The sequence below is a fragment of the Triticum aestivum genome, chromosome 7D (assembly GCF_018294505.1).
Source record: "Triticum aestivum cultivar Chinese Spring chromosome 7D, IWGSC CS RefSeq v2.1, whole genome shotgun sequence".
Lineage (NCBI taxonomy): Eukaryota > Viridiplantae > Streptophyta > Magnoliopsida > Poales > Poaceae > Triticum > Triticum aestivum.
In genome coordinates, this window is record NC_057814.1 from 499,882,064 (window position 1) to 499,895,472 (window position 13,409).

A 13,409-nucleotide genomic window follows, 5' to 3' on the forward strand; every position below is an offset into this window, starting at 1 on the left:
CTGAATTACTGCATATATTCGCTTAAAAGCATATTGCAGGAGTTACAACACAAGCTCCTTTAAGCAAACTTTGCAAAGTGCAGGTTTGCTCTTGCAAAAGAAAGATGCACCAAGCAGGATAGCATACGATGCATAGAGGAGCTAATTTTTTTTAAATAATACATTTTTTTTATTAATTTTCATAAATATTACGCTGGGTAAATTTTTTCAAAAACAATACACCGTCGGCCCGCTGCAGGCCGACTGGGCCTAGTCGGCCCACAGCAGGCCGATTGGATTCCAGTCGGCCTACAGCTGGCCGACTGTCCCCTGTCGGCCCATTCCTGTCGGCCCACTGTGGGCCGACTGGAGCTAATTAGCTCGCTGTGGGCTAATTGTTTTTGCAAAAAAAGTAGGCATAAAAAAATATGTTTAAAAAATGTTAATTATGTAATTAAAAAATGTTAAACGTGTATAAAAAAAATGTTCCTGATGTATACAAAAATGTATAATATATATGCAAAAAAGTTGACATAAAAAATATGTTTTAAAAAGTGTTAAGCATGTATTTAAAAATTGTTAAATGTGTGTATATAAAATGTTCCTTATTTATACAAAAAATATAGAATGTGTATGAAAAAAAGTTGACACCAAAAAAATATGTTTGGAAAATATGTTTGAAAAGTTGACATTTTTTCAAATACATGATTAAAAATTGTTAAATGTGTGTATAAAAAATGTTTCTTATCTATTAAAAAAATATAGAATGTGTATGAAAAAAAGTTGACACCAAAAAAATATGTTTGAAAAAAATGTTCCAGTTCCATAAAAAAAGAGCAACCAATCATACTTAGGTCCGTGATGCTCCCATACCGGATCCGGAGCTGGAACATTTTTTTATACACGTTTAACCTTTCATTTCAATACATGAAACATTTTTGTGTACTCATTGAACATTTTTTCAAATACATGATTAACATTTTTTTCAAACATATTTTTTTGGTGTCAACTTTTTTTCATACACATTCTATATTTTTTGTATAGATAAGGAACATTTTTTCAAATACATGATTAACATTTTTTTCAAACATATTTTTTTGGTGTCAACTTTTTTTCATACACATTCTATATTTTTTGTATAAATAAGGAACATTTTTATACACACATTTAACAATTTTTAAATACATGCTTAACACTTTTTAAAACATATTTTTTATGTAAAATTTTTGCATATATATATTGTATATTTTTTGTATACATCAGAAACATTTTTTTATACACGTTTAACATTTTTTAATTACATAATTAACATTTTTTTAAACATATATTTTTATGCCTACTTTTTTTGCAAAAACAATTAGCCCACAGCGAGCCAATTAGCTCCAGTCGGCCGACAGCTGGCCGACAGGACCCAATCAGCCCACAGTGGGCCGACAAGGGCCAGTCGGCCAGCTGTAGGCCGACTGGAGTCCAATCGGCTTGCTGTGGGCCGACTAGGGCCAGTCGGCCTACAACAGGCCGACGGTGTATTATTTTTAATTTTTTTTATCCAGCGTAATATTTATGAAAATTAATTTAAAAATGTATTATTTAAAAAAATAGCCATAGAGGACACTAAAAAACTAAGGGAAACACTTGGCTTCAGCCGCGGATCGCACGCGGATGTCTGCTGCCTCGTTCAAGCAACATATGTCAGGCTCACCTAGCATTATCGTCCATGCAACGCTTGTTCTGCGTGGGCTCACAACTGAGCCCTTGTTGCAGGATCTGGATCCTCAAGGGCAGTCGTCTCCCGTGCTCCTCCCAAGCTAATGGACCAGATAAAACGAATATCCAACAATTCAAGAAATACCCAGCTGTACTTAGGGGGAAGAATAGTTATGTCACGTGAATGTCAGGAATACTTCTCCAAATTACTCTGGCAGCCGCATTGTGCCGTGATGTTTCAAAACTTGATCACGAGTACGAGCGGTGAGAACGTCTTTGAACATAAAAAGTAGCAAACGAAGTTAAGATCAGTGGCATAATACGTATCATAAGATTTAATCAACACTCAAAACAGCCATCAGGACACTGTTATATATGTTTCTAATCTCAACAACATCTAAAATCTCCCAATACATATATTACGCTCCTAATAAAAAAAAGTACTACCACCAAACAAAATACAGCAAATTACGCCCTAAAAAAAAGCACATCAGACTACGGATACACAGATACTACTAGCTACGGTAAATAGCCGGTGTCGGTGCAGATCGATCGGCACGGCGCGGTGGGTCGTTCAGTCGAAGAGGCTGAACATGTCCAGGTCCTCCTCCTCCTCGTCCTCTTCCTTCTTCTCCTCGGCCTTCTCCTTCTTCTCCTCGGCGGCGTCACCGGCGGCGGCGGGGGACGCGCCCATGGCCGCACCGGCGCCGCCACTGGGTGCGAAGGCGAACTTCTCCCTGCCGGCGGCGAGGAGCTCGGCCAGGTCCTTGCCCTCCACCTCCTTGAAGAGGGCGTCGAGCTTGCCCTCCTCCACCTCGGCGCCCACGGAGCCGAGGATGGCGCGGACGTCGTCCTTGGTCGGGCTCGGGTTGCCGCCCAGGGTGGCGAGCAGGTACGCGGCGACGAACCTCATCTCGAACTCGAAGCAAAGGCGCCGGCGCGCGGGCTAATTTTTTTAAATAATACATTTTTTTTATTAATTTTCATAAATATTAAGCTGGGTAATTTTTTTTCAAAAATAATACACCGTCGGCCCGTTGTAGGCTGACTGGGCCTAGTCGGCCCACAACAGGCCGATTGGACTCCAGTCGGCCTACAGCTGGCCGACTGGCCCCTGTCGGCCCACTGTGGGCTGATTGGGGCTAATTGGCTCGCTGTGGGCTAATTGTTTTTGCAAAAAAGTAGGCATAAAAAATATATGTTTAAAAAAATGTTAATCATGTAATTAAAAATGTTAAACATGTATTAAAAAATGTTCCTGATGTATACAAAAAATGTACAATATATATGCAAAAAAGTTAGACTAAAAATATGTTTTAAAAAGTCTTAATCATGTATTTAAAAATTGTTAAATGTGTGTATAAAAAATGTTCCTTATCTATACAAAAAATATAGAATGTGTATGAAAAAAAGTTGACACCAAAAAAATATGTTTGAAAAAAATGTTAATCATGTATTTGAAAAAATATTCCTTATCTATACAAAAAATATAGAATATGTATGAAAAAAAGTTGACACCAAAAAAATATGTTTGAAAAAAATGTTAATCATGTATTTGAAAAAATGTTCAACGAGTACACAAAAATGTTTCATGTACTAGAATGAAAGGTTAAACGTGTATAAAAAAATGTTCCAGCTCCAGATCCGGTATGGGAGCATCACGGACCTAAGTATGATTGGTTGCTCTTTTTTTATGGAACTGGAACATTTTTTTCAAACATATTTTTTTGGTGTCAACTTTTTTTCATACACATTCTATATTTTTTGTATAGATAAGAAACATTTTTTATACACATATTTAACAATTTTTAATCATGTATTTGAAAAATGTCAACTTTTCAAATATATTTTTCAAACATATTTTTTGGTGTCAACTTTTTTTCATACACATTCTATATTTTTTTGTATAAATAAGGAACATTTTTATACACACATTTAACAATTTTTAAATACATGCTTAACACTTTCTAAAACATATTTTTTATGTCAACTTTTTTGCATATATATTGTACATTTTTTGTATACATCAGGAACATTTTTTTATACACGTTTAACATTTTTAATTACATGATTAACATTTTTTTAAACATATATTTTTTATGCCTACTTTTTTTGCAAAAACAATTAGCTCACAGCGAGCCAATTAGCTTCAGTCGACCCATAGTGGGCCGACAGGACGCAATCAGCCCACAGTGGGCTGACAGGACGCAATCAGCCCACAGTGGGCTGACAGGACGCAATCAGCCCATAGTGGGCCGACAGGGGCCAGTCGGCCAGCTGTAGGCCGACTGGAATCCAATCGGCCTGCTGTGGGCCGACTAGGCCCAGTCGGCCTGCAGCGGGCCGACGGTGTATTATTTTTGAAATTTTTTATCCAGCATAATATTTATGACAGTTACTTAAAAAATGTATTATTTTAAAAAAAATAGCGGCGCGCGGCTGCGTTGGGGTTGGTGGGCTCGATGGATCGGGGACAAGGATTGAATTGCGTCTGCCCTGCCCGCAGGGTCGTGTATAAATAGTGTAGAGGTGGTTTCTTGTGCGCTGCGAAACCGACCTGGAGAAGCTTTCATGGGCGCAGCGGAAACGAACTAGTTTTTTTAGGATCCGGAAACGAACTAGGACTCATGCTGCTTTTTTTCAAGCAAGCCAAGCCCAAGGATCGACTATCACGCGGGTCAGGGCGCGGCTATGTGCCGCCCGCAGCGACCCGAAATGGCCGGCCCAGTAACCGCTTGATTCTTTTTCTATTTTAATAAACTATTTTACCTTTTATTTTTAGTTCTGTTTTAATTCTACCTTTTTTTTCCTCATTTTATATTTATTAAAAAACATTTACATGCATTTTTTTCGAATATTCGATGAACAAACTGTTATAAACAATTTTTTAAATTACACTATAGATATTTTTAAATAAACATGACAAACAGTAAATATGTCATGAAAATCTTCTAAAAATATTCTTTTCTTCTGTTATTTCCATTCTAGTTTTATTTATTTATTTTTCTTATTCTTTTAATTTCTTCCTTTTATTTCTTATTTATTTTTCCTTTATAGTTCTTTTTCTTTGTCATGTTATTTGAAAATGTTCATAGTGTTTTAAAATTTTGTTTGTGGTATAGTTTTAAAATGTTCACCATGTATTTTTTTAAATACTCAGTGTGTATTCAAAAATATATTCATCATTTATTTTAAAAAGAACCATCATGTGGAGAGTTGTCGGTGTTTCGTCCTAGCAAGTCCCACGATCTCTTGGCGTCAGCAACCTCTAAGAAAGTGGCAGACACGAGGGTGGATCTAGAGCAATTTTTCCATGGTGTTGTCACACTTCACTTGGGGTAGGCGTCGTGTATCGCTCCAATTTCTCCTACAATCACGGGTGTGATTAATTTTAGCACCGCTTTGTCCTCCTGTGCTTTGCCATCCAAACCAGGTGTGTCCATTCCAGACAAAATTTCGAGAGTGTGGGTCATGCTCTTCCTTTGTTTGAAGGGGGAAATCCCAAGCTATGGAAGACTTTGTGTGAGCAGTACTTCACATTGTACATGATTCATTAGTCGAGATAATCACAAATGTGGGGAAGGCACGATGACTTTATAATGAAGGTCATCATACATAAATAAAATTGATGCTTTGTGATGTAGGGTGGAACCATACGGGCCGATCTTTCACGATTTGGAGGGGATCCCGCGAAGAACACGGGTCACGAGAGGAACACTCAAGACCAAGTCCAATCACATATCCACTAGACAATCAAACACACAAGATCCACAAGGGTACATGAACAACAAAGAGAAAGATACAAGGTAGAGTTCATCCCAAATCCAAAGGAGATGGGGTCTTGATGATCTAGATGATCCTTCCCCGATGGGGGGGGGGGTCTTGATATCCCTCGGGATCTTCTCCTAGATGGCGGTCTTGGCTCCAATGGAGTGGTCTCTCTCTCTCAAGAGAACAGTAGTAGGATCAAAGCTCACATACAAATGAGCTATCACTTTGCTAACCCTAAAAATGGGGAGGAGGTCTATTTATAGTCTAAGCCACGAAGGGGTAAGTGAGGGGGGTGGAATGGGTACATGGGCCTCGGCCCGAAACATGCACGCAGGCAAAGGCCGGATGATCCGGGTGGGCATCCGGATGATCTGGGTGCTCATCCGGATGATCCGGCTGGTTCGTAGCCGCATGGAACAGTCAGACGTCTGGGGCTCCGTCCGGACGGTTCGGGCATCTTCTGGATGATACGGCTTCATCCGAGATGGTGTTGTTGTCTTCGTGCGTGTAGCCAGATCGTCCGGGCCGGGGGCCGACTCATTCGATCGTCGTCCGGATCGTCCGGGTGGAGGTCCGGACATCCGGGCAACTGCTGGCTGCCACTTATTCTTTCTTCTGCCTTCTCTTCCATGCTTCCCTCGCGTACGGTGTAGTCGTTCCTTGGCGCTTGCACTCCTCCTCGACATTCGCGAAGCTCGGACAATACCTATGCATGCACAATGGAGGCTCAAGTAGTATACCATCCTCGAAGGGGTCAAGTGAACATGTGTAAAGGAGATGATTCACCTTTGTGTATGTGAAGTAGATGTCGCATGTGTCATTTGCCAAATGGACTCTTGACATGGTGATGTCCGTAGGATGCTCTGCATCATCCCCTCCCCCTTGGGAAAGATCCGACCTTGGATCGAAAACCAAATCACCATGGGAAAGAGATGGCGTCGCCGTGTAGAAGTTGATGATCACCAAACATTCATCATCTTGAAGCTCGAAATGGGCACTCTCCAATGTCGCACCATCTTAGGATTCCTTCAAAAGGAGCAAGAACAACAAACACTTGGAAAAACAAATGTGGTTAGCGTTAGTGCAAAACCAAGCATTCAAGCGGTGATTCACCCAACAAGTGTCGTCATCAAGCATAGCTTATGGCGTGACAAAGGATTGTGGCATGGCATGTAAGCATATCAATCGAGCAAAATCAAGGTCATCATGGAAACAAGCATCTAAATGTGAGGTAGCAATGCAAATATGTGTGACAAGAGAATAGGCATCTACCTCAAGTTCATAGCAAGCATGCATCAAGTGTTCAATGAAAGGTCTATGTTAGGCATATGATAAATTCACAACACTAAAGAAGATGAAATGTCTAAACACATGGGGTAAGACAATCCAAGCATAATGTGTATAGGGTGTAGTGAAAATCGAGTGGCACTCAACACAATGGAAAGAGGAATTGTTCAACATGCGTGAGGCAATCAAGGCAAGCATGTAGCAATCAATGAGACATGGAATATGTGAAGTGATGACATTGTTGCAACCAAACATGTGATAGGAGCAAGTAATCCAAGAATTGGATGCAACACACAAGGTATATATTTCATGAGGCATGGTAATGTGGCAATGATAAGTCGAAGCAAGATCTCTAGCATGTGTGCAATATGGCAAGGTGCAAGCAACACATGAAGTACGATCCACAATAGTCATGCTCATGGTTTGGGGGTTCTTGAAAGAGAATGATATCACCATGAAAGCATGTCCTTGTGTGTCCTTCACAATGCCGAAGCACAAGCAAGTGCGACGTAGAAGCAAGTCGGTCGCAAGTGGTTCGCTCTCAAGAGCTCGAATGGTCAACTCACGGGAAGTGGAAGTTGACACCAAATCGAAGTATCCTACACATGCACAAAAGAAAGCAAACAATGTATGTGCATGGTAGATAAACACATCATCCATCATGATGGTTCTCCTCTCTTGCACATAACCCTTAGAAGCACAAGTGCATGAATAATATGATGCAACAATGGCGATATTCATGGCACTAGGTATATGGTGCAAAGAATTAAGACAAGCATGCTTCACAAGAAATATGTCAAAATCTCCAAATATACGTGAGAATGCTATCGGGGCCATCTCATAAGCAAGACTTAAAGCATTGTTGCACTCAATACATGGCAAATCATCTAGCATGAGAGAGGCAACACGTGGAGATATATGACAAGAAGCAATAGCAATCATGTGCAAAGAATGGCAATGGTTGTCATCAACCGCATGAAACGAGCAAGTATGAATCAATGGTGATGCAACATAATCAAGCATAGAAATCATGTCGTGCAAACCAGTGGAGCGAACATGCAACATACTAGAAGAAATCATGGCAATCATGTCATGTGGGCAAATAGTAGGCATATACAATGCACATGACATATCGCAAGCACGGAAGCAAATCATGGTCAAAGTATCATCATAGGTATGGGTCATAAGTGGAACTTGGCAATAACAAGGCATTTAATAGCAAGCTTGCAAATACACATATAGGTACTAGAATCATGGATCATGTGATATGCAAAGCATGTCATCCAAATGGAAATGAGCATCATGCAACGTGAACCTGACAAGATGGGCATAGAATATGCAAAGGACAATAACCCATAACCATGTGAGGGCCATATAGAATAAATGCGTGAAGTCCTTGTGCAATGGAAATGGTGTGAAAACCAATCCACGGGATCCCAAGTCATCGTTGCTCTCTAGAGCTCGTTTCGTCAACTCATGGGATTGTGAGTTTTACAAGTGTTCATTGATACCTACACAAAAGAGACACAAACCAAAGAAAGTGTGTGCGTGGTAAATGTATACATCATCCATCATGATGTGTATGTGCATGTGAGAGTTAGCACAAAATAAGCATTGCTCAAAGAAATTAGAAGCATGGTATAGGAACATGTCATCCATCATAAAAGAATGGTTGTTATGTATGGTACGATGGGGACACAAATTAAGCAATGACACATCAATAGAATTTTTATTCATGGGGAGCATATGGTGCACACAATTATTAGGATCATGCAATGGATGGGATTGATCAAAATATCCTAACATGTATGAGGAAACTATGGGGGTCTCCTCATGAGCAATATCGGAAACATCATATGGAGAAAATGGACAACATCCAAAACAATGCATATCCGAAGCTAGGTGGTCATGGCATGGCATGTGATTGAAATGATGCAAAGGGAGCATATCAATATCATCACAAGAGAAACAAATGCCAATAAACACTTATTATTTTTGTGTCAAAAGGCAAAAGAGGTGTGGGAGAAACTGGGATTGCACGAAGCCATTAAAAAAGCTTCCACGGTTGATCGTGCGGGAGAGGCAGTACTCGAATTTCTACTTCTTATGCCAGAACACGAGCTATCTACAGTGGGCATACAGAATGTTCGCGAACTGATCGCTATAATAGCCTGGTATTTATGGTGGGAAAGACGTTCGCTAGTTCATCATGGGAAGACCCAAGATGCATACCAAATTTCGATGGGAGTCCGTGCTATAACAACAAACTATGTTATTGCCCAATCCTCCAAGGCAACAAATAGAATAGAGGGATGGACGAGACCCCCTCTAGGTTTTGTGAAATTAAATGTCGATGCTTCTTTCGATCAAGACATGCTTAGAGGCACAGCGGGAGCTGTACTTAGAGATGATAAAGGAAGATTTATTGTTGGAGGGAATTGGAAGATGGATTGGTATGCAGATGTCTTAACAGCGGAAGCCATGGCACTACGTTTTGGCTTATTACTTGCACAAAAGGCGGGAAGCAACCAACTTGTTGTTAACTCTGACAATATGGAAGTAATTGACACGATGAAGAATGGAGGACATACAGCGGGAGCGGCGGCAGCTGTGTTTGATGATTGTTATTTTATGGCTTGTGATTTTCCGTTAGTTAGATTTGAACATTGTAATAGGAAGGCAAATAAATTAGCTCATGAAATTGCTAGAGTAGCTAAATTTTCTGAGACAAGGGATTGGTTTGAGGAACCTTTGAACGATATTGTAAATTTTCTTATCGACAATGTAACCATTATTACTAATAAATAAAGAGGATGTTTTACTTAAAAAATGCCAATAACCATGGGCTTGTCATCTATGCCATAAGTGCAAATTGGGTGTATTTTAATGGCATATGCATAGTTACTACAAAGAGATTGTAAATTGGACATATTGTTGATCTCATGCATAGCATATGACAAGTCAAGTGGATTGTCAACCATGATGTGACCAAGAGAATTATCACAAGGAATCGTATGCAACATGGCATCACAACTAATAGACTCCACACGACAATCATCAAACTCATCCTAAATGGGTAAATCATGGCATGGGGAAATCATACTAGCATGAAGCATGGTAATAGGTGGATCAACATCATGCAAGCAATCAATGTCAAGATACTCCACTGTGTTGGGGAACGTAGCATGCAATTTAAAAAAATTCCTACAATCATGCAAGATCTATCTAGGAGATGGATAGCAACGAGACGGGAGAGTGTGTCTACGTACCCTCGTAGACCGAAAGCGGAAGCGTTTAGAAAAACGGTTGATGTACTCGAACGTCTTCACGATCCAACCGATCCAAGTACCGAACGTACGACAACTCCGTGTTCAGCACACGTTCAGCACGATGACGTCCCTCGAGCTCTTGATCCAGTAGAGGGTCGAGGAAGAGTTCCGTCAGCACGTCGGCGTGGCGATGGTGTTGGTGATGTGATCCGCGTAGGGCTTCGCCTAAGCACTACGACGCTATGACCGGAGGAGTAAACTATGGAGGGGGGAACCACACACGGCTAAGACAAACCTTGGTGTGCCTTTGGGGTGCCCCCCGCCCACGTATATAAAGGGGGGAGGAGGAGGCCAGCGGCCTAGGAGGGGCGCGCCAAGGGGGGAGTCCTACTTAGACTCCTAGTCCAAGTAGGATTCGCCCCCCTCCTTCCTTCCAACGGAGGGGGAAAGGGGAAAGAGGTGGAGAGGGAGAAGGAAAGGGGGGCCGCGCCCCCACCCCTTGTCCAATTCAGTTTGAGCTTGGGGGGGAGGGGCGCCACCTCCTGTGGCTGCCTCCTCCTCTCCACTATGGCCCATGAGGCCCATTAACTTTCCCGGGGGGTTCCGGTAACCTCCCGGTACTCTGAAAAATCCTCGATCTTCTTTGGAACCATTCCGGTGTCCATATATAACCTTCCAATATATGAATCTTTACCTCTCGACCATTTCGAGACTCCTCATCATGTCCGTGATCTCATCCGGGACTCCGAACAAACTTCGGTCACCAAAACACATAACTCATAATATAAATCGCCATCGAACGTTAAGCGTGCAGACCCTACGGGTTCAAGAACTATGTAGACATGACCGGGACACATCTCAGGTCAATAACCAATAGCGGAACCTGGATGCTTGTATTGGCTCCTACATATTCTACGAAGATCTTTCTCGGTCAAACCGCATAACAACATACGTCATTCCCTTTGTCATCAGTATGTTACTTGCCCGAGATTCGATCGTCGGTATCCTCATACCTAGTTCAATCTCGTTACCGGCAAGTCTCTTTACTCGTTCGGTAATGCATCGTCCCGTAACCAACTCATTAGTCACATTGCTTGCAAGGCTTATAGTGATGTGCATTATCGAGAGGGCCCAGAGATACCTCTCCGATACACGGAGTGACAAATCCTAATCTTGATCTATGCCAACTCAACAAACACCTTCGGAGACACCTGTAGAGCGTCTTTATAATCACCTAGTTACGTTGTGACGTTTGATAGCACACAAAGTGTTCCTCCGGTATTAGGGAGTTGCATAATCTCATAGACAGAGGAATATGTATAAGTCATGAAGAAAGCAATAGCAATAAAACTAAACGATCATAATGCTAAGCTAACGATGGGTCTTGTCCATCACATCATTCTCTAATGATGTGATCCCGTTCATCAAATGACAACTCATGTCTATGGTCAGGAAACTTAACCATCTTTGATTAACGAGCTAGTCAAGTAGAGGCATACTAGGGACACTCTGTTTGTCTGTGTATTCACACATGTAGTAAGTTTCCGGTTAATACAATTCTAGCCTGAATAATAAACATTTATCATGATATAAGGAAATATAAATAACAACTTTATTATTCTCTCTAGGGCATATTTCCTTCAGTCTCCCACTTGCACTAGAGTCAATAATTTAGATTACATAGTAATTATTCTAACACCCATGGAGTCTTGGTGATGATCATGTTTTGCTCGTGGAAGAGGCTTAGTCAACGGGTCTGCAACATTCAGATCCGTATGTATTTTGCAAATCTCTATGTCTCCCTCCTTGACTTGATCGCAGATGGAATTGAAGCGTCTCCTGATGTGGTTGGTTCTCTTGTGAAATCTGGATTCTTTCGCCAAGGCAATTGCTCCAGTATTGTCACAAAAGATTTTCATTGGACCCGATGCACTAGGTATTACACCTAGATCGGATATGAACTCCTTCATCCAGACTCCTTCATTTGCTACTTCCGAAGCAGCTATGTACTCCGCTTCACACGTAGATCCCGCCACGACGCTTTGCTTGGAACTGCACCAACTGACAGCTCCACCATTCAATATAAATACGTATCCAGTTTGTGACTTAGAGTCATTCGGATCAGTGTCAAAGCTTGCATCGACGTAACCATTTACTATGAGCTCTTTGTCACCTCCATAAACGAGAAACATATCCTTAGTCCTTTTCAGGTATTTCAGGATGTTCTTGGCCGCTGTCCAGTGATCCACTCCTGGATTACTTTGGTACCGCCCTGCTAAACTTATAGCAAGGCACACATCAGGTCTGGTACACAACATTGCATACATGATAGAACCTATGGCTGAGGCATAGGAAATGACTTTCATTTTCTCTCTATCTTCTACAGTGGTCGGGCATTGAGTCTGACTCAACTTCACACCTTGTAACACAGGCAAGAACCCTTTCTTTGACTGATCCATTTTGAACTTCTTCAAAACTTTATCAAGGTATGTGCTTTGTGAAAGTCCAATTAAGCGTCTTGATCTATCTCTATAGATCTTGATGCCCAATATATAAGCAGCTTCACCGAGGTCTTTCATTGAAAAATTCTTATTCAAGTATCCTTTTATGCTATCCAGAAATTTTGTATTATTTCCAATCAACAATATGTCATCTACATATAATATTAGAAATGCTACAGAGCTCCCACTCACTTTCTTGTAAATACAGGCTTCTCCAAAAGTCTGTATAAAACCATATGCTATGATCACACTATCAAAGCGTATATTCCAACTCTGAGAGGCTTGCACCAGTCCATAAATGGTTCGCTGAACTTGCATACTTTTGTTAGCACCTTTGGATCGACAAAACCTTCTGGTTGCATCATATACAACTCTTCTTTAAGATATCCATTAAGGAATGCAGTTTTGACATCCATTTGCCAAATTTCATAATCATAAAATGCAGCAATTGCTAACATGATTCGGACAGACTTAAGCATCGGTACGGGTGAGAAGGTCTCATCGTAGTCAACTCCTTGGAACTTGTCGAAAACCTTTCGCAACAAGTCGAGCTTTGTAGACAGTAACATTACCGTCAACATCAGTCTTCTTCTTGAAGACCCATTTGTTCTCTATGGCTTGCCGATCATCGGTCAAGTCAACCAAAGTCCATACTTTGTTCTCATACATGGATCCCATCTCAGATTTCATGTCCTCAAGCCATTTCGCGGAATCTGGGCTCATCATCGCTTCCTCATAGTTCGTAGGTTCATCAGGGTCAAGTAAGATGACCTCCAGAACAGGATTACGGTGCCACTCTAGTGCGGATCTTACTCTGGTTGACCTACGAGGTTCGGTAGTAACTTGATCTGAAGTTTCATGATCATCATCATTAGCTTCCTCACTGATTGGTGTA

At 41.1% G+C, this 13,409-nt stretch overlaps 1 protein-coding gene across 1 annotated transcript; it reads right to left on the reverse strand.

Annotated features, from left to right (window-relative positions):
- Positions 1-2,260: 2,260 nt before the first annotated feature.
- Positions 2,261-2,599, reverse strand: LOC123164737 (60S acidic ribosomal protein P2A-like). The gene has a single exon (XM_044582284.1). The coding sequence runs from the start codon at positions 2,597-2,599 to the stop codon at positions 2,261-2,263; it is 339 nt and encodes a 112-aa protein (XP_044438219.1).
- Between the last annotated feature and the right edge of the window lie 10,810 nt (positions 2,600-13,409).